General features: G+C 39.4%; 1 protein-coding gene across 1 annotated transcript in view; it reads left to right on the top strand.

Annotated features, from left to right (window-relative positions):
- Nucleotides 1–273: 273 nt before the first annotated feature.
- LOC121245979 (serine/threonine-protein phosphatase 4 regulatory subunit 3-like) overlaps nt 274–26,609 on the top strand; it is a 35,144-nt gene continuing 8,808 nt past the window's right edge. Inside the window, exons 1-7 of the mRNA XM_041143923.1 lie at nt 274–611; nt 10,712–10,792; nt 10,951–11,050; nt 11,158–11,242; nt 11,349–11,398; nt 12,755–12,834; nt 26,504–26,563. Of these exons, the coding sequence (XP_040999857.1) occupies nt 567–611; nt 10,712–10,792; nt 10,951–11,050; nt 11,158–11,242; nt 11,349–11,398; nt 12,755–12,834; nt 26,504–26,563 (501 nt within the window). The 5' untranslated portion in view covers nt 274–566. The remainder of the gene's footprint in view (nt 612–10,711; nt 10,793–10,950; nt 11,051–11,157; nt 11,243–11,348; nt 11,399–12,754; nt 12,835–26,503; nt 26,564–26,609) is intronic.

Genomic DNA, 26,609 nt, shown 5'->3' with positions numbered 1-26,609 from the left:
GGTCCCGTCACGGGCCGGTGTCTAAAAGATATACACGTGTTGATATTGTTCAAGGGCCAATGAGTGGAATCCGCGTGCGTCTTTCGGGCACAATCGGGTTGAGGGGGACCACCTTCGGACCCCGCGCACTTACTTCCTCGTGATTGGATCGCGAAAAACCAAGGTCAATGGCACCTCTTCTACTGTAATTCTCCACGAAAAGCTAGGGCATTACCGATATTACACGGTCACTAACATGCGTGCAATTGTTTTCTCTACTTCTCTATTATCGAAGGTCCTGGGCACAGGCACTTGGAACAGAAAAGAATAAAAAGGAGAGAGAGAGAGAGAGAGAGAGACAGAGAGAGAGAGGTTCACACTGCTACTTTAATGGCGGTTAGGGTTTTTCATTGATCCCCCCTCCAAAAGTTAGAATAAACTTTAATCTCCTTCCTACGCTTTCCGTCTCTTCTCTCCTCAAAGCCCTAATTTGTCCTTTTTGAAGCCTTTCCGTTCCGGTTTCGATTCGGACGATTCAATCCCTCTAATTTTATCTTCAAATTTGAATCGCTGATATAGGAGCTGGTATGGGCGCGCCGGAGAAGTCACAGGTCAATGCCAATTCGATGCAGGTGAGTCTTGCTTTAGTGTTATCGAAAGCTCATTACTTTGCCCTAGAATTGAACTCGGCACAGATGTAATTTCTCATTCCAGTTGTTTTTGTTTTTTTTTGGTTGCATATTTTGGTCTCTCCTAGTCTGTAAATTATAAATTTTGGTATGATTATTGTTTAATTTTATGGTGATGAGGTCAGAGGAAGTCATAGATTGAGTGCAAATATATATAATTCGATTGGATTGGATTAGGTTTTATGCTATTAGTTCCGGTCATTGTGCGAAGTATTATTATTTGTGTCTTGAGAGGTTTTTGTGCTGGTCCGTTAAGGCGTATTAACCATTTGTATTCCATTAGCTTCTATAAAGTTGCGGTGCAGTCTGTCTAGTCCATTAGCTTCTATGTATTTAGGTGTTCTTTTATATACTCCCTGTGTACATGGGCTATGCTTATTTCATTTGTATCAATGAAATTTATCTCTTATAAAAAAAAAATAAAGCTGCGGTGCAGTCTGTCTGAAAATGCCAAAATGCATGGCCTGGGGGCGGGGGGAATGTTTCAAAGTAATTTCTTATTGAAGTGTCTGACAAAGTTACAACAGTTGGTTGCTGGGCTTGGGATCAGACATCAACTCGTTTTGTAGTTGAAAGGGATTGGTAGTCATCGTCTCGAGATTAAATGTATTTTTTTTCATTAGTTGGTTGGAGGGCATTGTTTTTTCATAAGTACAGTCTGGTGGACAAGTTTGATCCACATGATGCTCTCAATGAAACTGAAAGAAAAACAAAAACCCAATGCGTTTTTGTATATGTAAAGTGGTAAATTAGTGAATTCTCTAGTCTGGTAGCCTTGTGTTGGACTATTTGAGCTCAAAGTTGGGAAGTATATGGTGGTTATGCTTTATAGAGATTTCTAATTCATTTGATACCTGCTGTTTAAGCTTAATTCAGATTTCTAAAGCCATTTCTGGTTTAATTTGTTATAAATGAGGATTTTGAAACAAATCTGATTTGATTTGGGAGTTTTTTTAGCTTTTCTATAGTGTTTGTCGCTATCTAGGCAAGTAAGGGATTTACAAGATTGCTGTTGTGATTTTCTTCGTGCAAAATTTATTGATCCTATCTAGGCAAGGGATTTACAGCCTTTTTCTTTATATTGCCTTTAATTTATTTTTCTTACTCTGTCAATTTTTGCAATGCGCAGCTCATCATGCTACATGACTAGCTGCTTTATTCGTTGACTTTGATAGTTTTATGAAATGGCCACATTTAAGTAGACATGACTTTTTCAACACCGCATTAAAGCAGTGGCATATATCTATATCATTCCAACCCTATCTATTGATTTTGTCATTGTTAGTGAAGACTTTTAGTTAAGATGCAATATCTATACTTTTTAAAACTGAACTATGTTAATTATTTTATTTTATTTTATCTTCTTTCTCTAGTTCTACCTTATATGCACTTTTAGTCATGTATGTGTCAGTTTTATAATGCTAGGTATACCCTAGTAAAATAACCTTGACATTTATGGTTCTTCCCTGTTTAGGATATTTTTAGAATCTTACTCATCAAAAGATAAAGAGGTTAACATGTGTGCTTGTTTATGCATGACCAAGATTTACAATTTTTGTTCTATCCTAACATTCCCTTTTATATTACTGCTTTTAATGTTTCCCTATTGGATAATCGACATTTTGAGGTTAGATGGTTGTTTATGCCCTACCCACCTGGGGATGACATTTTTTTTTTATACGTAAAAGAAGACTTATTAACAAAAATGTAAATAGGCGTAGCCCAAGTACATAGGATATATACAAGAGAAAGGACCTCGTAGAAATAGATACAAGAAAATCATGAAGCCTGAGTTTGTTGAAATCTATAGCAGGTGTCCATGACATTAGTGTGTCAAAGAAGAAATGTCTAAGTTCATCCGAGCGTTCCTTATCTTCAATGTTTCAATCGTTCATTTCCTTCCAAATGCACCACAGTAGACATATGGGGTCCATCTTCCATAGTGCAACAATTTGTAGGAGGCTGTATAGACCTTTATAGCTGGCAAGGAGATCAACCACCCTACCAGGCATAACCCATGCTACACTCTACTAAATATATCATCCCATAGGGCCCTAGCCACCTCACAATGAAGAAGCAAATGATCCAATGTCTCTCCACTTCTTCTAAATAGACAATACTAGTCAATTACTATGATGCGTCTTTTTCTTAAGTTATCCATGGTTAGAATCTTCCCTAAAGCAGTTGTTGAGACGAAGAAACTGGCCTTAAAGAAGTGCCTTTCTTCTCCAAATACTCTAAGGAAAAGGATTATGGTGCTAACTAGTAGTGATAACCTCATAGAAAGAGCAGACATAGAGTTTCCCTTTTCGAGATGGAATCCAAAACATCTTATCGCTTCCTCCATCCTTTACTTCCATAGAGTATTATTAATTAAAAAAAAGTCATAGAACATACAAATTTCCCAATTTTGGGCTGTCCTGCGAAAATTGGCCTTCCAGAGCATAGAGCCTCTCAAAACTCCAAACAATTCAGCCACCGAGGCTTCCTTCTCTTTCGGTAACCTATACACTGTTGGAAAGGGTCCTATCTCTACACCATATATAGTGATAAAAAAAATCTCCACACCAGATATATTGTCAAAATCTAGTCCTAGAGCCATCACCCACCATGAATTTGATATGTCGATAGATGACCTCCATCCCCTTTGATATTCTTCCACAACCTTAGGCCATACGCCCCATTTACCATATTAGAGCACCACCACCCCCATGCACCACATGCTGGAATCAATCATTACTCTCCACATTGCATCCCTCTTTTGGTGGTAACACCACAACCATTTCCGATGAAGTGCTCAGTCGAACATCTTCAAATAACGAACCCCCAACCTGCCACCAAATATTGGAGAGCATACCTTCCGCCAATTGATTGGGTGGAATTTGAATTCCCCGCCTAGTCCACTCTGTAGAAAATCACTGTAAAGTTTCTCAATATGCTTCGCCACACTTGCCCGTGAAGGAAAAAGAGAAAGGAAATAGGTGAGCAAATTGGAGAGAGTGCTCTTGATTAGAGTGATCAAACCACCTTTCGATAGGTACATTCTCTTCCACTCTGCCAACCTACACTTTTAAGCTTCTGAATCACTTCATCCCATATAATTTTTGGATTTGAAATGTGCTTCTAGGGGCAAATTAAGGTACTTCATAGGCAGAGAAGATACGTTGCATCCCAATACACTAGCTAGGCTCCTTATATTGTGGACACTGCCACTCGAAACCAACTCTGACTTTGCATAGTTTACTTTCAAGCCAAAGACAAGCCTAAAAACGTTGAGGTGCCCTTAAATCAGCTCCCATGAATCTAGGGACAACTCACAGTGGAGATTGTAGGGATTTAGCTTCATGGTTGTAAGTTATTAACACCATCAAAAGATCTTCACTAGAGTAGAGAAGTTTGTGTGGTGCCATTTGTAGCGGGGGCCCGCATTTCTTATTGGAACTACCTTTATTCAGAAGAAGCATATGGTTGTGTGAGCTCTTTATAGTCTTAGGTTTTAAACAAGGGGTTGGGGTAGTTACAGTTGCTTTGCTGCGGGGAGGAGCATCTTGTCCCAATCGGGCTTGGTGTATATTGGATGGACTTACTGGTCATTAAGGGTACTCTATTATGGGCTAGGTGTTCTCTCTTGTATACACCTAGTGTAATTGGTTACACCTATTGATATTAATAAATTTTTACTTATAAAAAAAAAAGGGTTTTAAACTTCAGTACATATGATGAAATTTTCTTTCCTAGTCTTGGGGTTTCAATTTGAGTATTGATTTTGAGATTTCTTAACACATTTTCTTTAGTAGTACTAGGGGTGTAATTCAAGTATCTTGGGGGTATACAAAGGGACCTCCTATCTTAAGTAATGGTTGGGTTGCATGAATTAGTAAAATCTACAAAAGATGCAAAGCATGTAATGTTGTGGCCCATATTACATTCATATAAAGAGAGAAAATTAAGAAATTCTTGGAAACTAACTCTAGAAAGACATAAGTGGGTTGCCATCCATGGTATAGGGAATAAAAAAAAGCTCGAGTTCTTCCTTTACACTTGCGTTATCTTCAAAGCTTTTATCATTTCTTTCCCTCCATATGCACCATAGCAAGAAAATTATTATCATTTTCAATAGGGTCTTGTTATGATAACTTGCAAACTGCCTTTTCCTGTTCCTAGTTGATCCATCATTAGTCTAAGCACCACTAGAGTAGCCCTAATAGTCGAAGCACCACTTGCCACAAGGAGCTAGCTCCCTAGTGAAGTAAGAGATGGTCCACTGATTTCCCATTATGCTTGCACATACAACACCATTCTACCATTAGTACGTGTCTCTTACTCAAATTATCTATGGAGAAATCTTAACTAATGCAACTTTCCAAACAAATAAAGCCTCTCTTGAGGGTGAATTACTCCAATTGGTCTTTCATGGAGTGGAAATGTTGTTGTATGTGAGTAATATGACTTAATCTTGAACACCCCTCCCATGGATATGCTCCAACAAAACTTTTCTGCTCCACCATGTCTCAGTCTGAAAACATGCAACCGACATAAAAAGATTAAAGAATCCGACTCCTAATTTTTTGTTGTGCATCTAAACTTCACTTCCCATTGAGGTGGCCATTAGAGAGTTGTAGATTGTCTGCCACTGATGCTTCATGGCCCTAGAAAGGTTGAATAAATCCAAGAATACTTTGTTGAGGGGTTGATCTCCACATTGTACATCATACCATAACTTTATGTTGGACCCCATCGCTTACCTCAAATATGATATATTGAGAAAACGCCATCCAATACCCATAAGAAGTTCTTCCATTATCACCCCATATTTCTAAATCACATCATTAGATCTCCATACACTCCATGTACTGTCATAATTCATGTCTATCACCGTTCTTAAGAGGCTATCTCTTTTATAGCACCAAAGCCATTTTCCCAATAGGGCCCTATTAAAAGTATTCATTCTTCTAATATCTAGACCACCTTTCGATATCAGGGAACGCACGTCAATCCACTATACCATGTGAAATTTCAGCTCATCTCCCTTACCTCCCCATTAGAAGCTACCAACTTTTCAATTTGATTAGCGACACTAATAGGGAGTGGAATGGACACAAAATGAGTTGACAAGTTTGATGGAGTGCTCCTAATCAAGATTATTGGGCCTCCCTTAGACAAATTCGACCTCTTTCATCGAGCCAACCAATGCTCCAACTTTTCCAAAAGTACCCTCCCAAATCGTTTTGGATTTAAAATGAACTCACAATGAAAGGCCTAGGTATGTCAAAGGTAATGAAGACACTACATCACAAGTTATGAACCAAGTTTCCTACGTCATCCACCCTACCAATCGGTACTATCTCAGGCTTAGCTAAATTGATTTTCAAGCTTAATATCGTTTCAAAAGAAAGGAACATGCAGCAAAAGAACGCTAGTGTTTAGGGTTTGTCTCACCATAAATTAGTGTAAAATTTTCTTTTACCTATATATAAAAAAAACAAATTAGTGTCATATACAAACAAGTGTGAGACAATAAGTCCTTTCTCACTTTGGGTCCCCTCTAAGGAGTTTGCTAGGAGACTCCTATCCACCAAGATTGAGATCATCTTACTAAGAGTTTCCATGACACTAACTTTTCTTTTACAGGTAATAAGGGTCTCCATGATAATAAAAAACATCAAAGGAGACAAAGGATCCCTTTGTTGCAATCCATGAGAGCTATAAAAAAAGCCCGTGGGGACACCATTCACCAATAATGAAAAAATGCACTATGTGAATGCATTGAGCAAGCTAGCGCACCACTTCTCCCCAAAACTGTACCTCCTCAACTTGTACAACTGGAACTCCCAGTTCTTGTGATTGCATGCCAACTGGAATTTCCTATTGTGAATCTGAAAATGTGTGGATTTGAGGGGACTTGGTGCAAGTGAATTGCTAATTGTATTCTTTAGTGTGCTTCTCGGTATGGGTGAATGATGCTCCTTTGGGATTTTTACTCGCTCTCGACTCCCATGACCCAAGAGGCCACAGGGAGATCCTTGATCCGTACTACCTTTTTTAATACTCATGGAGGCTCTAATGTAAAATGATTTTTGCTACAATGAGTTTGTGCTTCTTGTCAGGTTTTTTTTGAGGTCCAGGCTTGGAGGACTTACCATTTTTCACCTTTTGTTTGAGGATGATACTATGTTATTTGTGATGTTGACTCAGCTCACCTTCATTGCTTGCATTGCTTATGCTCATGCTTATGTTTCAAAGCCATCTTAGGTTTTAGAATTAATGTGACAAATTATTATTATTATTTTTTATAATAGGTAATGATTCAAAAAAGTCTAAACTGACCCATATGGGTACTATTGAGGATGTTGATATATGGTGCGCATTTTGTGTGTAGTTTTTCCTCCTTTCCTGTACATGTCTCGATCTTCCTCTAGGAGCTTCCTTCAACCTTGATTCTATTTTGGATGGAATACTTTTTTTTTTTGAATAAATAAAAATGTATTAATATCAATAGGTGTAACCAAATACACTAGGTGTATACAAGAGAAAACACCTAACCCATAATAAAGAGCCCCTAATGAACATCGCCCAAGAGGGAGAAATTAGAAACCTATCCAATATACACCAAGTCTGATTGGGACAAAACCACGCCTCCCCAAAGCAAATCAAATCACTGTAACTACCCCAACCCCTTGTTTCCCACAAGACTAATACTTCACCCGAATGATCCTACGAGAGGATAGAGGAATGCTTCATACTCCAGCCCTCCCTCTAGTCCTCCCTTGACTTGTACTACCTCCCTTTGCATCGTAGTTGATCACCCAAGTAAGGGGCTTTAACTCCCTGCTCTTATTAAATTTTGATTTTATTTCAAGCGAGTGACCCGCCTTAATTGTAGTGAGTAGTGTGAATTAGTCCTCCACACGTAATCCCCAAACACTGCTGTATCTCGTTAATCTTTTGCAAAATCCAATTTGATGATAAACCAGCTATATTGTTTATTAGAAGAAGAAATACCCGCCGGGGGGGGGGGGGGGGGGGGACATCTTCCCCAGAAATAGCTCCCAACTGTACACCAGCCCCTAAACATTCCTCCTCGCAAGGCACCAATGACAAACCCATATTTTCCCCTTGCCATCTCCTGCATTTAAATCCCATACCTCCTTAACAGCTCCATTGTTGTCACAAGATGTCTGAATAGATATTGACAAATTGGCATCTTGAGGTATTGGAGGTTGTGGGTTGGCGGCAAGTCTCGATAGTACATCAAGTTCCTTCACCTCCAGCATGGGTGACATTGTTTCGTCAGCGAGAACATTGATTGGAGGTGTGCCACCCCTTGATGATACTTTCTGTACAACTTCGACGGACCCTACATCTCCCTCAGACCTCGGCGTTACACCATTTTCCTTCAACTCCGGTGTGGGTGCTATAGTTTCTTCAGGTAGAACACTGACCAAGGGTGTAACACCGACTATCGGCCTTTTCTATGCCTCCTGTGGCGGAGGACATTCCATTTCGGTCGTCTCTACGCCAATACTCGGCATAGAACCCACTTCGAATGACCTGGTTTTTGTTTTGGCCCGCCACACTTTCATGGATCTGGTTATAGGGACTGAGTCAAAACCCCGTTTTCCTTTATTTAATTTTAAAGGATTCGGGCCGGTCTTGGGCTCGTTTCTTATATCACTGTTGCCTCCAGCTGAAAGCAAGTCTATTTTCATAGACAAAAAAGGGATCGCTGCCTTCACTCGACAAACTGGGTTTCCATCTCCTTTAGTGTACTGTGCATTTCTTTTTTGGCCATACTGCTGTACTCATTTTTTTCGAAGGAGTCAGACTCGTGCTGGTTCTGAGCTTGCATGATCTGTAGGCCACTTTCACAGTTCTCCTTCTTGCCCTTGGTGTCAAGCTGAGTCACCCAACATGACCCGTCTTCAGAACTGCCGCATATAATCGCCATGCCACCGTGGTTGTGCTTGGGTCTTTTTGTTTCAACTCCAAGTTGATGTTCTCATGACTGGATGTCCTCTTTTGGCTTTCTTTCCTTGACCCATCAACATGAATGGAGAAAAACAGAGTAGCGGCTTTTCATAATTTGACAACAAATTTCTCCCAACCTAGACCTTCATACCCTTTCGGAATGACTACATCACTCCGTCAGCCTCCACCATATTTGGTAACAGTTAGATATCTACCATGCACGTTGGAGCATCGTTGAGCCACAAAGGCTTTGTTTCCTTCGCACAAGTGTTTTGTGAATTCCAAATTTCTCTCAACTTGTAACACTGCTTCCACTGTAGCCACCAACCACCCTATACCACTACAACCCATAGCTACAGACCTCCAAACCCTTCTGCTCTTCTCCACAATTTTTATTGAGGACCTCCATGCTTCTGGTGATATCTCGCAACTTGGTGGCTTAAGAGTGGCTGATTAGCAATTCTTGTGCGAGATGGCGACGGAGCTGGATTTATTTTTGGCGACACGTAGAGATGAGAACCTTCTCTCTTCCATCAACGGAGAAGATCTCGCCAGAGTACGCTTAGAAGAGTCGCCGGTCACTGTCGACTCTATTTGTGTTGACATGGCCAAAGGAGCCGTTGGTTGTTTAGGCTGCGCCACCACGCACTTAGGGCTCACGAGACAGACACACTCTCTCTCTCTCTCTCGAAAAAGCAAACTACCTTGCTTGTCATTTTGGGATGGAATACTTGAAAAGAATGTGTCCCTTGGTGGGTTGGAAGCACTTATATTTGTTGAGATGATTAAACCACCCTAATCAGAAGTTCATTTTCAAACTTTCGTACATATTTCATGCCTCTTTTCTCCCTCCCTGTTGGTGTAGGCAATTGCCTAGAGATGTCATAATGGGAATTGTTGTGGAGTGGGATGGGTGAGGAGGCCAATTTTCATTTAATAAATTGGTCTAAGGTTTTTTCTTTGATTTCTGAGGGCATTGTGGGGCTGCAGAATATAATTTTTGGATTTAGCTCTCCTAGGAAGTGATCATGGAATTATGCTTACAAGAGACTTTGGAGGTGGGTAGTGGACTTTTTAAGTATGATAGCTTGTGGGTGGGTAGCATTCAAATGAGGTTAATGGGTCATTTAGTGTTAATCTCTAGAAAAATATCAAGAGGAGTTGGGGGAATTTCTCTTTCTAGACTAGATGCAGTGGGTGATGGCTTGAAGGTTAGATTTGGCATGATGTGTGGTGTAAGGATCAATCTCTTAAGGTAGCCTTCTTGGAATTATTTAGTATGTTTTTCAAAGGTAGCCTTTTTGGAATTATTTACAAAAGTCTTAATGACTTCTGTAATGTTTTTCAGGGTTAGCTTGTAATTAGGTGTCTCACTATGTACACTTCCTGTGTATTAGGGCTCTGCCTATTTATGTTTATTAATAAATTTCTTACTTGTAAAAAAAAATTATTTAGTATGTCATGTTCTAAGGATGCATCAGTGCCGGATTATCTACAAATCTTCAGCGCAGTGTTGGTGAAAGCGTTAGGCGCGTTTGAACGCAAATGTTGTCTAGAGCTGAGGCGCAAAGCACAAGCGTGCACCTGATTGAACTAAAACAAACCAGATGATGCATATTAACAAAAATTCCGTACAATATAATAACAAAACGTTTAAAAAGCAAGTTGGCACGGATTGAAAAAAAAAAACAAGTTGGAAATATATTAGCCTGTTGACTCAATTTATAAGAGTATTATGCAACACGAAATTTTATATATATAAAATTTACTAATTATGTATAAATTTTATATAACTAACTCTTATAAAATTTTTTTTTATATAACTAACTACACAGGTGCACATTAACTTAGGCATTCAATCACTTGGGGTAACTGTGGAAGTAGGATGCACAAAGGACAATAATTCACAACACAGGTGCACATTAACCACTATGAACTCATTCTAATAACTTTTCAGTTAAAACACTCAAAAGTGCATGCTTATGGAAGGAAAGGTGATTAATGTGACTGCTTAACACTAGAAGCATTGATGACTGATAGAAGTGGCTTTTCATTTTTATTTTTTTTGGTTTCAGCGTGTTAAGGTCTACCGTTTGAATGGTGATGGTAAATGGGATGACCAAGGAACTGGGCATGTCACTGTTGACTATTTGGAGGTACGTTTACATTTAATCTCTTTGATGTTTGGCTGACATTGACAAGTAGATTTTGGAGTAAAAAAATTCGTCTCAAGAAAACTTTTAAAATCTTATTGGTTATCTAAAGATATTAAACCTCTCATGCATTTTGATTGAATGCACATATTATGTCACAGCGATCAGAAGAGCTGGGTCTGTTTGTCATTGATGAAGAAGACAATGAGACATTACTTTTGCATCGTATTAGCTCAGATGATATCTACAGAAAGCAAGAAGGTATTATGAATTCTATTTTCCTTTTTTTTTTTTCTTTTTTCCAGTTGTAGCTAATGCAGCCAATTGGTTTAAATGTCAGGTTGTAATGTGACTTTTATATTTTTCAGATACGATTATCTCGTGGAGAGATCCGGAATATTCTACAGAATTAGCACTTAGCTTTCAAGAGACCACGGGCTGTTCTTACATATGGTAATGATTAATATTTACTCTTCACATATCCCTTTTTTTTTTTTCAAAAGCTTTCTGCTTCAGCCATCATTCAATGCCTACTCAATATCATGCTTGTTTTATTTAGGGACCATATCTGTACTGCGCAAAGAAGCCTGCATTTCAGTGCTCTTAGCAGTAAGTATTTACAATATTATACTTATCAAAAAAAATTATTTGCAATATTATCAGTCTTGTACCAATTTGGAATGTATTAATTGCATCCTGATTCCTGAGTTCTTGACCTTCATGTGTGTTAAGGTGGTTATTGCCAGGTGATTGAGTCGTTAGGTGCGTTAGGGGTATTCCATGGCAAACAATTTAAGTTGACTTCTCCATGTGCTATAGAGTCTCTCATCTTTCTTTCCCCAATTTCCCTGTGATCTTATGTTTTTGATTTACAGTTAAGTGGTCTATCTTGTTATGCAAGTGTAACTTGTGGAATGCGGAAATAATTAGTGGGAAAATTTATGGATGGTACAATACATAGCACTTAACAGCCAGCCGATTGAGCTTAAACTTGGGGCTCATTTAGAAACTTGTGGGATGGGATATTCTTAATGGAGTTTATGAAACTAAATATGACATCCTCAGATTAGTCATTAGGGTCAAAAGTCTGGTTTGAGTTTGAATTTGTAACGGAGTGTATTGATGAAAGTTCTGAACCCAAGCAATAGAGTTTTGGCTGAATCTGTCAGCTTAGAAGCTGGTGAAGGAGGGTGTGAGGTGCATGCTTATGATTTATGAAGCAGGTGGGGGTCTGTGTTGCATTTTAGTAGGTTTTCCTTTGATTTCAAATAGTGAGTAGTTATGGGAAGTGTTTAGAAAGGAAAAATAAATTTGGTTGAGGGGGCTAAAAAAATTAAGCTGAAGGCGAAAAAGAGACGTCCATCATCCAACAATAATCTGACATGGTCAACAATATGTTAGTAGTTCCTTGTATGTAATGTATGTAGGGAGACGCCAACAACTAATGCTCACATGAAAACGTATCCATCTTGGAGCTGTGAAAATACTTTCATTTTTTTCTTCTGGATAGACAGCAGCCCTAGAAAGGATAGAAGCTACACGTGATACTATATCAAGTTTGTAACTCCAGGCTCCTCCATCCATGAGGTCTAGTGTGAAGTTGGTTGTGGAAGAAGTAAATAGGACCGGATAACTTGGTGGTTCAAATTTAATTTGCAAATATATAGCTTGTGGTAATCATCTGATTTCTCATATGCATGGATAGTAATTTTGTCCACAGATGTGTTACAAATAAATAATCAAGTCTCTTAGGTAATTGAAGATTTATGCCAAAGACCCCCCGGGGGGGGGGGGGGGGGGGGGGGGGGGGGGCGCAACAAACAAATAATTTATGCCATCGAGAACAAGTCCAAATATTAGGGAAAATATCATCAGTCACTTTTTAACATTTATATACTAGATTACATATTTAGGGTTCTATTTGGCATGTGCAATTATTTACGCTCTCTTTCGTGATGTATGCAGATGAGACATTTCACAGTGTGAACAGCGAGTTGAGGGAGTTGCCTGCACTCGAGCTATCCACACTTCCTTTAATACTTAAGGTACAAAAGGATGCTCTAGTTCTATCTGATTTTATAGTCTGTCTCAAGTTTCATATTGTTTGCTTAATTCATTTTCGGCCATTGAGCATGATGTAACTTTCACTAGCTTGCTTGTGGCTCCATCTTGATATTGGTGGCATCTAATTGTGATCTCGCTCTCTCTATCTCTCTCCAAAATATTATTTTTTTCATGTTACTTCTTCCTGATATCTTAATTAGTTGGATTCAAGTGTATAAAATTTAATGATTAACAATATAAAGCAAGTTGGTCAATAAGGAAAATTATTCATTGCTGTGACATGCTTTCCATTCTTTTCTGTAGTTTGTCATCGGGTAGCTTGATAGCATATTGGAATTGATATTCGACTGCCGTAATAGCTGGGAAACTCATTCCAGCCAAAATCGCTTTTGTAGCCAAAAAAAAAAAAAAAAAAAAAAAAAAAAAGTTTCTGCAAAAAGTTCCCCAGCCTCTTTGGCTGTTTAGCTAGATTGTTTCTTGTCATATATGCCCCAAATTATAGGCAGCTAGCCGTCAAGGATCCGAGTTCATATATTTTCATTTTTTTGATAAGTAGAGTTCACATCTTTTCACTTGTGCAATAAGAATTCCTTTATATACATTTCCCTTTCATCTTTTTCTGATCAGAAATCATTGAGCATCAGACTTATAAAAAAAAAAAGAAATCATTGAGCATCAGACTTTAACTCATAAACTTGGTAATTTGAATTTTAATTCCCAACTGCATGTTCTACTCTTTGGCTGTGTTGTAGATTTTAATCTTTCCCCCTAGTTAAATAGCTCAGTCTCAACTCAATTGAATGAAACCAATTTTATCCTTATCTAGATGTTATGTCTTGATACTATCATTGTATTAACTCTCTCTTTACTAGCATTACTTTACATGAGATGTCTAGTCTAATATTTTTGCGCATAATATATATATATATATTTTTATAAGTATGCCAATTTTATTAATTTGTGCTCAAGGGCACCTGCAACTTAAGTACATTAGGAGTATATAAACGAGAGCATCAAATTATGGAGAAGGTGAACAAGAATTCATAAAATCTACGAAAGAAGAAACGGGTATTATTGTGGGCAGCTGTCCAATCGTAGAGAAATTGAAGCATGGAGGTTTTTAGCGCTAGGAAGATTGTGGGCAATTTTTTTTTTGTGTGTGCAAGAAGTATTTATATATATTTTGGTAGGTCTAGTGATGGGGTAACTTAATGTGAGTATGGGCACCTAGAAAGTGTTTGTATTTTAAGTTGTATCCTCGTCCTTTCATACTAATGTCAAATTTCTTGGCCCAAACCTACTTCCTCAATCATAAATAAATGGACGAAGTGGAGTCTCGGGCGTGTTTGAGCGTGGAGGCAATAGTTGGTTTAGAGATGGGCTTCACTCCTTGGCTCCTCAAGGTGTCATATCACCTGAGCTAGTGATGCTGCCAGTGGGGCCTGGCGTTGACATTGCCAACAACCGTAGGGGTAGGTGACAACGGAATTTTTTTTTTTGATAAGTAAGGTGACAACTGAAAAATGGGTTCCCTTAAAAGGGAAAGGAGTAGGTTGTGACTGATAAAGACAATGCAGCCTCCATCCAGAACATGAATATGCTAAGAGACTATGCCTAAGGTGCTGATAGTTCTGGTAGTACACAACGAAGGACTTTGAAAGGGTTTGATGGCTAGGCGACTTACACAAAGTATACCTGCAAGGGTGCAGATTCTTGAAAAGGAACCAATGAGGTGTAGTAACTCTCAAGATGTGCCCAAAACCCACTGAAGGATCTAGTCCCAGAATCTTAATTCCACACTTAGTCTTGGGAGCACTCACATGGTTTGCACTTGGGAGGGAGCAAGTGGAAGGTGATGTAGTCCTTGTGGGCTCGTCAGAGGCATTGGAAAAGGTGGTACTAGATGAGAAAATAGGGAAGAATGGTTCCTACGTGTGTAGGACCCTCAAAAGATCCAGTTTGTTGTTGATGCTCTTTGAAGGGGATGGACCCATTTAGTGCGAACCTTTGAATGTCGAACCCCATCTCACCTTATTTTAGACTCCCCGGACTTGGTGTTGCAAAAGGTAGGGAATTTTCACAAGTTTGTGGGGCTGTCATGCAATGGGTTTGAGGATGATCTGATTGATGGCTCTGTTCATGGCCTTTGAAAGAAGCCATTCTTAAGCAGTGGATTCATGCCAAATGTTGGTGATTGTGACCTTTTTTTATTGTGGTTTGTTTTTTTATAAGTAAGAAATTTTTTAAACCACGTAATTAGGCATAGCTCAAGTACACAAGAAGTATACAAGAGAAAAACACCTAATTACAAGCTAAACTGAAATACAGCACAAAAGTCATTAAGACTAATCCCATCCATTACAATAACCGAAGCCCAAAGCAACAAAGTATGAAAAAAGAAGGCTCTAATCCCTTCCACCGAGCGTTTTCTATTGTCAAAACAGCGCCCATTCCTCTCATTCCAAATACACCACATAAGACAAAGAGGTACCATCTTCCAAACGGCTGCTATTTGATGATTTCCTTAAATTCCTCTCCAACATGCCAAAAGATTCACTACCCTCTTGGGCATCACCCAAGCAATGCTAAGCTTAGAAAAAACCTCATCCCACAAAGCCTTTGACACATCGCAATGGAGAAGAAGGTGATCCGCTGATTCTCCACACTTTTTGCACATAAAGCACCAGTCCATTGCAACGATACCGTGCTTTCTCAGCTTATCAATAATAAGAATTTTCCCATGAGAAGCCAACCACCCGAAGAAAGCCACCTTGAGAGGCACTTTGCATCTCCAAATATTTTTCCGAGAAAAAAAAATCAGTAGAAGAATGTGACGCAAAGACCTTGTACAAAGATCTAACCAAAAAATTCTTATTGCCAAGCTGATTCCAGATTAATCTATCCGCCCCTCCGGATTTTATATTTAAAACATAGAGCAAGCTGTAAAAATCAGTGATGTCCCCACCTCCAATCCTGGACGTCTCTAATAAAGCTTACTGACCACTGAATAAAACCAGCAGTGTTGTCCATATAATCAGCTGCGGAAGTGCCTTTATCCAAAGCAATTCTAAAGAGAGAAGGGAAAAATTCTTCAAAGCCTCATCCCCACACCATAAGTCATGCCAAAAACTGATCCAGTCCCTTACCCACCTAAAATCTGAAATTTCTGGAGAACTCCCCCATCCATTACGAATGAATTTCCACACTCGCACACTGTATGCCCCTCTTACTTCGTTTGAGCACCAACCTCACCAAATACTCCCATATTTGGCATCAATAACAATCCTTCAAAGAGCATCCCCTTCTTGATGGTATCGCCACAACCATTTCCCTAAGAGTGCCTTATTGAAAATTTTCAGCTTTCTAATCCCCAAACCTCCCAAAGATAAATGAGTACAAATCTTGTCCCACTTAAGCAAGTGGAATTTCTTCTCATCCTCCAATCCACCCACAAGAAAGCATGAAATATCCTTTCCATTCTATTAGCCACTCTTGCAGGCAAAGGAAATAGAGATAGGAAATTGTAACACCCCGTTCCCATAGGATAGAGATGTTATTAACATTCATAGCATAAAGCCCAGTAAAGAGATTCATATCCTGAATTACCTCGTTTATTGAAAAGCATCAAAAACTGAAATGAACATAATTGTTTCAAAACTGAACGTAATGTGGAAAGACATAAACCCATCCTACGAATGACATAAAAGGATTATAGTTCGTGTAAAAATCACTTATTTCTTCCCAAGTTTTTATACTAGATCTACTCCAAGCCATTCAGCTTTGCGTCATCATAAACACCATCTGTAAAAATTAGGCATGAAAGAAAACAGGAAGACAAACAAAAATAAGTCGAATACTCAGTAAATAGCACATCATACTGTAAAATATAATCTGGTCTAGCATGGATTTAATTTTTGAAATCTCTTAACAGCACACATAGCATCACAGATTCCCAATCATACACGTAATATAGCTTTCTGAAAAACTTCACATATATACATATATCGTCACATATTCACATAGCATATATATATTCATCATTAACATGAGCGGAAGCATACATAATCATGACAAACATGTAACGTGAATGCATAATAACTTGTTTATCTTGTCATAACATGGAGTGAAACACGCTTGGGTCCGTGTTCCACTTAACTTGTAGTTAACCACGCTTGAGTCCATGGCACCGTAACATTTCTTATCTTTCTTAATGCACGAGAATTTATTAGGCTTCATGAACATTTCTAACATGGCATATTCTTGTACATGTTATAGCATAGCATGACATATTCTTGTACATAGTATAGCATAGCATGGCATATTCTTGTACATGGTATAGCATGGCATAGCATAACATCGCATTTTCTTATACATGGCATAGCATAACGTGACATGACATAACATAACATGCTCTGAACGTTTTATGACATTCCATGGCATACATGATCTAAGTACTACATGAACATGGCATACATGATCTAAGTACTATATGAACATGGCATACATAATCTATGTATTGCATGGACATGGCTTGCATAATCTGACTATTCCATTACATGGCATACTTGACTTGAATTACTACATGAACATCTCATGGCTTTCATATGATTTTAGTAACATTCAATCAATCGAACAACAAATTCTTTCATTCAAGCATAATCTCATATTTCATCAAAGATCGCAAAAGGAATCTAACCTTGACTTGCCTCTTAGCGTAGCGTAGTTCACCATCATAAGCACATCATATTTTCATACATAACAATAATATTCACAGTATGCATGCATTTATATGATCATACTATTTACCTCTTAGCGCTGCTTCTTGATTTTCAACTTGTAGCGCGTTACATATACAAGGTACTCGATGTTACTAATTTTCTAGAGAGACGCGTCACGGTTCTTTACGTGATTAAATAAAAAATTGGAATTTAACATATTAGTTATCTTGTTTCCATGCAAAATTAATGAATACTTGTAATATATAATTAATCAAGAATAAATAGCTTAGTAGTATAATTGGGTTTAATATAAATCTGCTAGATAAATAGTGTAGAACTAAATCTGAAATTTAAGGTTTTATCCTGTAAAAATATATAAATTAAAACAATAATCTAATTAACTCCTAAGTATTGTCTACGTAATATAAGGGATTTTGGCCTACTAACACAGGTGTTGAAAGGAATAAGGATCGGGCCTAGTACAGGACAAAGCCCATCTGATAGTTCAGCCCTTACAAGAATAAAATTACCAGGCCACTTTAACATCAAAGGCAAAAACACAAGTCTGAGAGGAGTTTGTGAGAGGGAAGGTGTTGAGCGGTAACATGGAACTCACTGAGGGAAGAAGGCTTAGGTGACAGCGGCTCTCCGGTGGCTGGAAGCGACCGGCGATGCGACTGGGTCCTCTGGGCAGTTGTGCGACGCAAGAGAGAGAGTGAGTTTAGAGAGTTTAGAGAGAGAACTATCAAACCAAAAAACACTAGGGAGAGGAAATGGTGGCCGACGGCGATGGGCTTATTGGAAGGGAGTGGGTGTGATAGGGCTAGGTTCGCCGGCAGTTTCTGGCACCGTGGTTGGTGCTCCGACGTCCTAGGGTGGTCGGCGGTGGCTGGGCAGAAAATAAGGCTTATGCGAAAGTGTTCTTCTTCCAGGTCTTTCAGTGTGTTTAAAAACAGAGGATTTTCGTGGGGTTTATAGACAATGGGGAGGTGAGCGGCGTGAGTCCTCAGTAGATATGCTAGGGTTTGAAGTTGGCTACACTTGGAAAATTATTCCTACGAGGATACGGATTCTGAGAGGATTTTGATAGGGAAGGAAATCACTAATTTACCGTTAGCATATTTCCTAAGATGATAATAAAAGTAAAATAAATAAAAAAAATAAAAAATAAAAAATGAAATAATACTAGTTTTAAGCCCTAAATTTGAACCCGTATGTTACAGAAATAGGTTGGGATATTAGATAAGATACTCTTGATTAAGGTGATTCTATCACCTTTTGACAAATAAATCGTTTTCCAACCAGCCAATCTTCATTCAGTCTTCTCTATAACCCCGTCCCAAATTGCCTTGGATTTATAAGGTGACTCCAAAGGAAGACCAAGATTCTTCATAGGCAAAGTAGAAACCTTGCAACCCAAAATCTTAGCCAAATCCCCTAAATTAGTGACCAAACCTACGGGCACCATTTCAGACTTTGACAAGTTCACCTTTAAACCGGATACAACTTCAAAACATTACAAAAGTGCCCGTAGTGAACGGATCTAATCAGGATTGGGCTCACAAAGGATCAAAGTGTCATCCGCAAAGAGTAAATGAGAAATAGTAATACTGCCATGCGAAGAACTGTCCATCGAGACAAGGGGATCCTCTGTCCCCTTACTTCTTTGTTTTAGTTATGTATGTGTTGAGCAGAACGTTGAAGGTGACGGTGGATAGGGGTTTCATTTCGGGTCCCCGAGAGTTGTTAAAAAAAATAGTTGGAGTGCCATTAACCAAGATTGAAAATCTAGCTGTATATATGCAATGCTTCATCCACTTACACCACCTGAAAATCTAGCTGTATATATGCAATGCTTCATCCGCTTACACCACCTCTCCCCAAGACCATACCTACCAAGGATATGTACCAAAAAGTTCCAATTGATGTGGTCAAAAACCTTCTCCATATCCAATTTGCAAAGGTTGCCTGGAACACACCGCCTCTGATTCTACTCTCCAAGCATTCATTATTAATGAGAATGGAATCAAGTACTTGTCTTCCCTTGACAAAGGCATTTTGGGACTTTGTGATGATGTTCCCCATAACCACACTCAAATGGTTGGTAAGCACCTTTGAGATGATCTTGGACACACCACTAACAAGACTAATGGGAAGAAAATCCTTCACCTCCATGGACCCAACTTTTTTAGGTATAAACGCAATGAAGATATCATTAAGGCTTTTCTTGAACTTCCTAAATGAGTGAAATTCAAGAAAAACCTTCATGACGTCCTCCCTAATAATGTTCCAACATGCCTGAAAAAATGCCATTTGGTTCAAGAGCTTTAGCTTTGTCCATTCCTCTTATCACGCTGAGCACCTCGTCTTTGAACATTCTCTCCAACCAAACTGCACTAGGCTGATCAATCGAATCAAACACCAGCCCATCAACCTTAGGTCGCGAAGAATAATGCTCCCTAAGGAGCTTTTCATAGAAATGAACAATGTGATCCTTAACTACCTTCCGAGTGGAGCACCTCAATGGCATTATTCCTTCGATGGGAATTGGCAAATCTATGAAAGAATTTGGTGCACTTGTCCCCTTCCCTCAACCAAAGAGTCCCAGACTTTTGTCGCCAAGAAATCTCCTCGATAAGAGTATTTTTTCAGTTAAGTAGCAACACCGAGTTTCCTTTCCTTCTCATCAATCGTGAGAACCCCTACAACCCCTTTTTCATCAAAGCAATGTTGCTCCTTGAAAAGAGTTTCTCTAATCCACAATGTTCCCAAGAACTTCCTCATTCCATTTGTTCAAGTCATTTTTTCAAAGCTTCGAGTTTTCCAGCTAAAACAAAGTTGGGTGTACCCAACAACTGATAAGAGGACTACCACGCTCTCTCACCTTATCTACAAACCCATTTGACTTTTAACGTGTTCTCAAATTTAAAATATCTCTGCCCCTCATGACTACCCCCACAGTCCAATAGGATGAGGAAATGATCAGAGCTCAATCTTGGAAAACGTTTTTGACATAAGTCAAGGAAGTGCACCTCCCAAGAAGGGGAAATAAGAAATCTGTCCAACCTAGACCATGCCCTCCTGTTCGACCAAGTGAAATCGCCCTCTGCCAAAGGTAAGTAAATCAACCAAACCCAGGTCAAAGATTAAGTCAGAAAAATGAACCATGGCTAGACCAATACGAGAATCTCCCGACCTTTCACTCGGAAACTGAGACCTGGTTTGCTTTCAAGACTAAAACTCAAAACTTTGAAAACTTTGAAAACCTCCCATCTCATCATTACAACTTTCCCAAATTCTCACACAAAATAAAATAAACAATTTAACTTTTTTAAATTCCAAAACAAAAATAATATTCTAACAATATTTTATTTAACTTTTTAATTTTAATCTCAACTCATTTTATCTCATCTTTGAAAACAAACGAGGCTTGAGTGATGTTAAAATCACCACCAATACACCATGGGCCCGCCCACCAACTGCACAAACTAGCAGGCAGCAATCTCATTCCAAAGAAATCTACTATCACTATCAACATTGGGCCTGTACACACCAGCAAAACCCCACCCGAAACCATCATTTACATTTGTAAAAGAACAAGCCACCAGAAATTCCCCAACATACTCTTCCACCAGATTTACTATCTTATCCCACATCAAAATAATACCTCCAGAAGCCCCTTGAGAAGCAAACGAGTCCCATCCCACATAAGAACAACGCCACATAAGACCAGTTTAAAGCTCTAATCATTGTGATTGAGGCGAGCCACTCGCGTGATACCAAATCAAGTTTTAAGAAAAGCAAGGAGTTGAAGCGTCTTTTTTGTGCAATCAACTATGACGCTAAGGGTGGAAGCTCAAGTCGAGGGCATAGAGGTTGATGTATGTTGGGTAGTCTTTTGGATAGAGGGTATTTCGGATGGAGGTTGGGCTATAGGAAACATTGGGTTGGGGTTGGGGAGGTGTGATTTAGTCTAAATCGGGCTTGATGTATGTTGGGTAGTTTTTCGCAGGCTTTTGGGGCAATAGGAGCTCTCTAGTATGGGTTAGGGATTTTCTTGTATACATCCAGTGTACTTGGTTACTCCTAGTAATATATGTATAAAATACTTATAAAAAAAAAAGAACAACGCCACAAACTTCTTATAATATTTCCATCAATGAACTTCAATTTGGTTTCCTGCATACTAATGACCCCTACTTTCTATTCCCGAATCAGATTTCTTTCGTGAAGACGCTTGCACGGGTCATTCAACCCTTGTACATTCCAACAGAGGATCTTCAGCTTCATATATCATTGTTGTTCGTCCTGTCTTTGTGCCTTCCTCTACTTGCTCTACCTTCCCTTGCATCGTAATTGATAGAGCATGATAGTCTCTTGAGCTCTCTTTCTATTTTTGAGAAAGATCTTGCCAAAAGAGGCTGTCTTGCCTCGATAGCAATAAGATGTTTAAATTGTTCTTTGAGGCCCTCGTAAGAAATCCCTACGAGTCATGGATTTCATCCACCTTCTGTAGAACCCAATCGGAATGTAAACCAGCCCAAGAGTGAGCCGGAGGCAGAGAGCAGATGGGACTAGGCTCATCCCCCGAATCTTCCAATCCATTAATAGAAGCAGCCACCCCAATCCCCCTGCATACCAACTGTAAATCATGCTCTTCAGCAGACCCATCACCAAGTCATTGTCCTCAACAATGCACAAGACCCTGGAAAATTCCTCCCCGTCGTTCATCTGGGGAGACACCCACTCATATTCATAAAAAACGACGTCACTAGAAGCAGAGGGGGGGCAACTGTGGACAATCAGAATGAATAGGAAGGCTAGCGATGCCTTGGGTATTGAAAGAAACCTCATTTTGCGTGGCTGTAAAAGTTTCTACAACCTCTCCACCACTAGTCACCCTATGCGAGACGGAAATCGGCGCTGACTTAGGAGCTAGAGGGTTGTCAGTGACTGGTGACCTATTCTATGATGGCGGAGTGATGCCTAAGCAACCGCCCGCGGTTTTTGAGTTCTGTTCATGCTCGTGCCTGAGCAAGAGGACCCGAAAAGGGATTTGACCCTCCACATTTGAGAAATGGGCCTCATGATCGATCCTCCAGCCCTTTTGTTCAAGCCCATCGCCTCGTCCATTTGCTATCTTAGGCCATTGGCGCTTGTTGAGGGGGAACTTAAATGACATGGGCTGTTCATCCTGCTACCCGGGCCCATAACCAAACCCAAGCCCAAGCCCGTGTCTATTTTGGTCATCAAATCGCTAATCTTCTACAAGACACCCGACAACTCAGCTCTGGCAGCCCACAACACCCCTTCGACTTCTCCCACCGTCGGGATACTCACAGAATGCGAACCGCCACTCCCACATGCCTCCTTATGATGCTATTCCTCCGACCATCACCCTCCCCACCATTTGAGCTATTTCTTGCTGGAGGACCTGCCGATTTCTTCAAGACCGACACGTATGAGGCATCGTTTGGGAGGAAGGCACTCCTCAGAGACAACATGCCACCGAACCCCTCCCTATGCCGGTCCTTAGCTTGTATGACCTGAGCGTTTTGAGCTCTGTTTACGTGTTCCAAAACAAGGGCTTTAGAACCACCCACCAAACGAATGTTGAATGTGTAGTCTTCCCAAGAATGTGAATGAAATTTCCACCCTCCTTCGAAAAGACAAAGGTCTTTGATTCCACCTTCAAACGCCTGGAGCTCGACATCAATCCCGCCATTTGCACTACCTTATTGTGGTTTGTTTCCCGACGAAGAGTTAATTCTCCAATTTTAGCTTCCTAATGTTCAAGGGAAGGGGATAGAGAGTTAAACCAACTGATTTGTTGTATAAACGATGATACCGTGTGGTCAAGCAAGTGAAGACCAATATTGTCATGGAAATGGAAAGGGCTGGATGAGAGGGATAAAAGGATGAGGATAAGGAATTTGTTTGGCTAGTGGAAGACTGATATTGTTAGTCTGCAAGAAGCCAAAATGTGGTCTGTGTCGATTTCATTGTGGGGTTTCTAGGTTTCTCAACATGTGGATTGGCGTTATCTCACATCAACAAAATTCCTCCACAAGCCCTTACCAATCTGACATATCATCAGCAAAAAAAAAAAAAAAAGAAAAAGAAAAAAGAAAAAGAAAAAGAAAAAAGACAAGTTTTCTACAGAGTCCTCTCATTTCTAGGAAGGTGGGGTGGGGGTTATGAAGATCAATGATTCCATGCTATTAGCCTTGTGGAGGGGTTTATAAAATTATCTTCAAGTCCTACCTTATAAAATGAAAACAATATTGTAGAAGATTATTTCTGGGTCCCAGAATGCCTTCATCAAGGGTGACAGATTTTAGATTCGGTTCTTAGTGCCAAATAATACCGGAATTGCAGAATTTGACCAAGGGTTCCTGATGTAGTATGCAAATGGGATCTAGAGAAGGCTTATGATCAATATTTGTGATCTCTTATTGTATAGTTTACGGAGATGTGGTTTTAGGGAGAAGTGGTGCAAGTGGATTGCAGACTGTATTTCTATAGTGAATCTCTCTATGTTGGGAAATGGCACACTAACTGGCTTTCTTAATGGGTCTTGAGACTTACAACAAAGAGATCCTTTTTCCCACTCTCTTTGTAGTTGTCATGGAGACTTTGAGTAAAATGATTCCACTGTAGGGAGGGGGCTATTATCAAGTTTCTAGCTTGGGCATAGAAATTTTGAGGAGTTACTTGTGTCGTACTACTTTTTGTGAATGATACACTTATTTTCTGAAAGGTCTATGTGTATCATTGCTGGCATATACATTTCCTTTTCTTATTTTTAAGTAGGTTTGCTTTAGCTTAGATTGTGTCTATAAGAATTGTAGAATTTTATTTAACTCTTGGAGAGGGTTAGGTGGCAGCCTACAAATTGCAACAGTATGGAAGATGGTTCCTGTTTGCCTCATATGGTGTGCTTGGAGGGAAATGAATGATAGAAATTTTTTAGGACCATGAATGGACACCAGAGGAACTCATAAATTTCTCTTTCAATACTCTTCTTCTCCTTTGGACACCTTTGATAGATTTGGGCTTAACTTTCATGAATTTTCTTTTATCTTTTTTTCCAAGATGATTTGTCTATCTTGTATACTTATGTGCTTGGGTTGTTCCTTCTACACTTTTTAATGAAATTTTATCACTTATAAAAAATAATACCGATGGGTTTGTGGAAGACATAGGAGGCTTAGCTTGTATCCTTGGATGTGGCATGCCCTCTCTACCAATAAAGTACCTAGATTTTCTGTTGGAGCAACATTTTAGGAAAAATAATATATGATGGCTTTCTAGAGAAGATGGAACGTCGGTAAGCTAGGTGGAAGCAAACTTATCTCTCTAAAGGAGCGCAACTTAATCTAATCAAAGTGCTATCTTGAACTTGCCTACCTATTTCACGTCCCTTTTCCCCATCCGGGTTGGAGTGGCAAATATAATTGCAAAGCTGCATAGGGATTTCTTGTGGGGCAGACTTGGTGACGAATTTAAGTTCCGCCTTGTCAATTGTTGTAAATTTTGTACTCCATTATCTTGAACTGATTAGAGATGAGTCATTTGATATGCTTAGCCAAGCCCTCTTGGGAAATTGACTATGGCGTTACGTCATGAAAAGAAAAGGCTTTGTGATTGGTTGTGGAGATTAATTAGAGTAGCCTGTTGGGAGGGTGGAGTCCCAACATAGTTAGTAGTTATTGGACTGCTGGGGTGAGGGTGTGGAAGAATATGAGATGGGGGAGGGGGATTTCTCTAGATTCATTAGCTTTGAGGTGTGTGATGGGAGTGATAAATTTTAGCATGGTCTGTGGTGTGGAGATCAACCTTTGAAGGTGGCTTTCCTTGAGTTGTTTTGCATCTCTTGCGAGGAGGCTTCGGTGATTGATAATTTTCAATTTAACAATGAAAATGATGGTGGAATATCACCTTTATTCAACTAGCTCGTGATTGGGAAGTGGATTTGTTTTCTTTGTTCTTCAATAGTTTGTATACCATTAGGTTGAGCAAAGGTGTATAGGAGAAAATCCCATGCATCCCTCCAAGAAGTGGACATTTGAGGTTCGCATATTCTACCACAGTATCCACTCCCATAATGGTGGGGTTTTTTCCCCCTAAGAAAGTCTATAGCGTAACACAATCTACCATGGTCACTGCCCACACGAATGACATTTTTTATTTAGATAACTCTAGGAAATAACCTTGGACAATTTAAGGAAAAAGCGAGTTCTAGTGATTGGTTGGTGTACAAGAAGAGTGGGGAATCACTAGACCTTCTATGACTAGGGATTGTGGTTCTTGATATTTTGTCACCTTGGGATAGCGTGTGTTGTGCCTCAAAGGGTGGTGGAACTTGTGGCTTGCTTGGAATGGAAGAAGGGTAGTCCATGTTGATAAGAAGTTTTGCGCATGATGACATTTGTTTAATGCAGTGTGTTTGGGAGGAAAATAAAACTCAAATAGTTTTGAAGACTAGGTGTGGGTGTTAGAGCTCCAATCCTTTATGTGTTCAAAGGGAAATGCCAAAGACACGGGATAAGTGCACAAAATAAAAGCATGGAGGGAAAAAAGCACCGTTCACGTGAACAGTGCATGAAAATTGGCTTGTTTTTGCCTCCGTGCTTTTATTCTGTGTAACTATCACGGTTCATGTTCAGATCTCTCTGTCTGGATGAGGGTCACCCGAACTGGTGTGCTCCCTTTTTATTTTAGATTTTATGCACTCTTGTTTCCTCATCTATCCTAAATGGGCGATTTCTCTTGTATGCTTGTATCTACACTGATTGCGACTCTTTGCACTTCTGAATAAAATTGCATTTACTAATACAAAAAGTTTCTAGTTTGCATTTTTTTTGGAATAATTATTTGTGCACCTACTCACCAGAGTATTGAATAGAACTGATCAATCTTTGTTTTACAGACTGTGGTTGAGAGTGGCATAGCTGATCAGATGCGACTGACAGAGCTCATTTTGAGTGATGTAAGTTTCTATCTTATTTTTCCATAACAATACTACATTCTATATT

This window comes from Juglans microcarpa x Juglans regia, chromosome 1S (assembly GCF_004785595.1).
Source record: "Juglans microcarpa x Juglans regia isolate MS1-56 chromosome 1S, Jm3101_v1.0, whole genome shotgun sequence".
NCBI classification, from domain to species: domain Eukaryota; kingdom Viridiplantae; phylum Streptophyta; class Magnoliopsida; order Fagales; family Juglandaceae; genus Juglans; species Juglans microcarpa x Juglans regia.
This window is presented reverse-complemented; position numbering and strand designations above follow the sequence as displayed.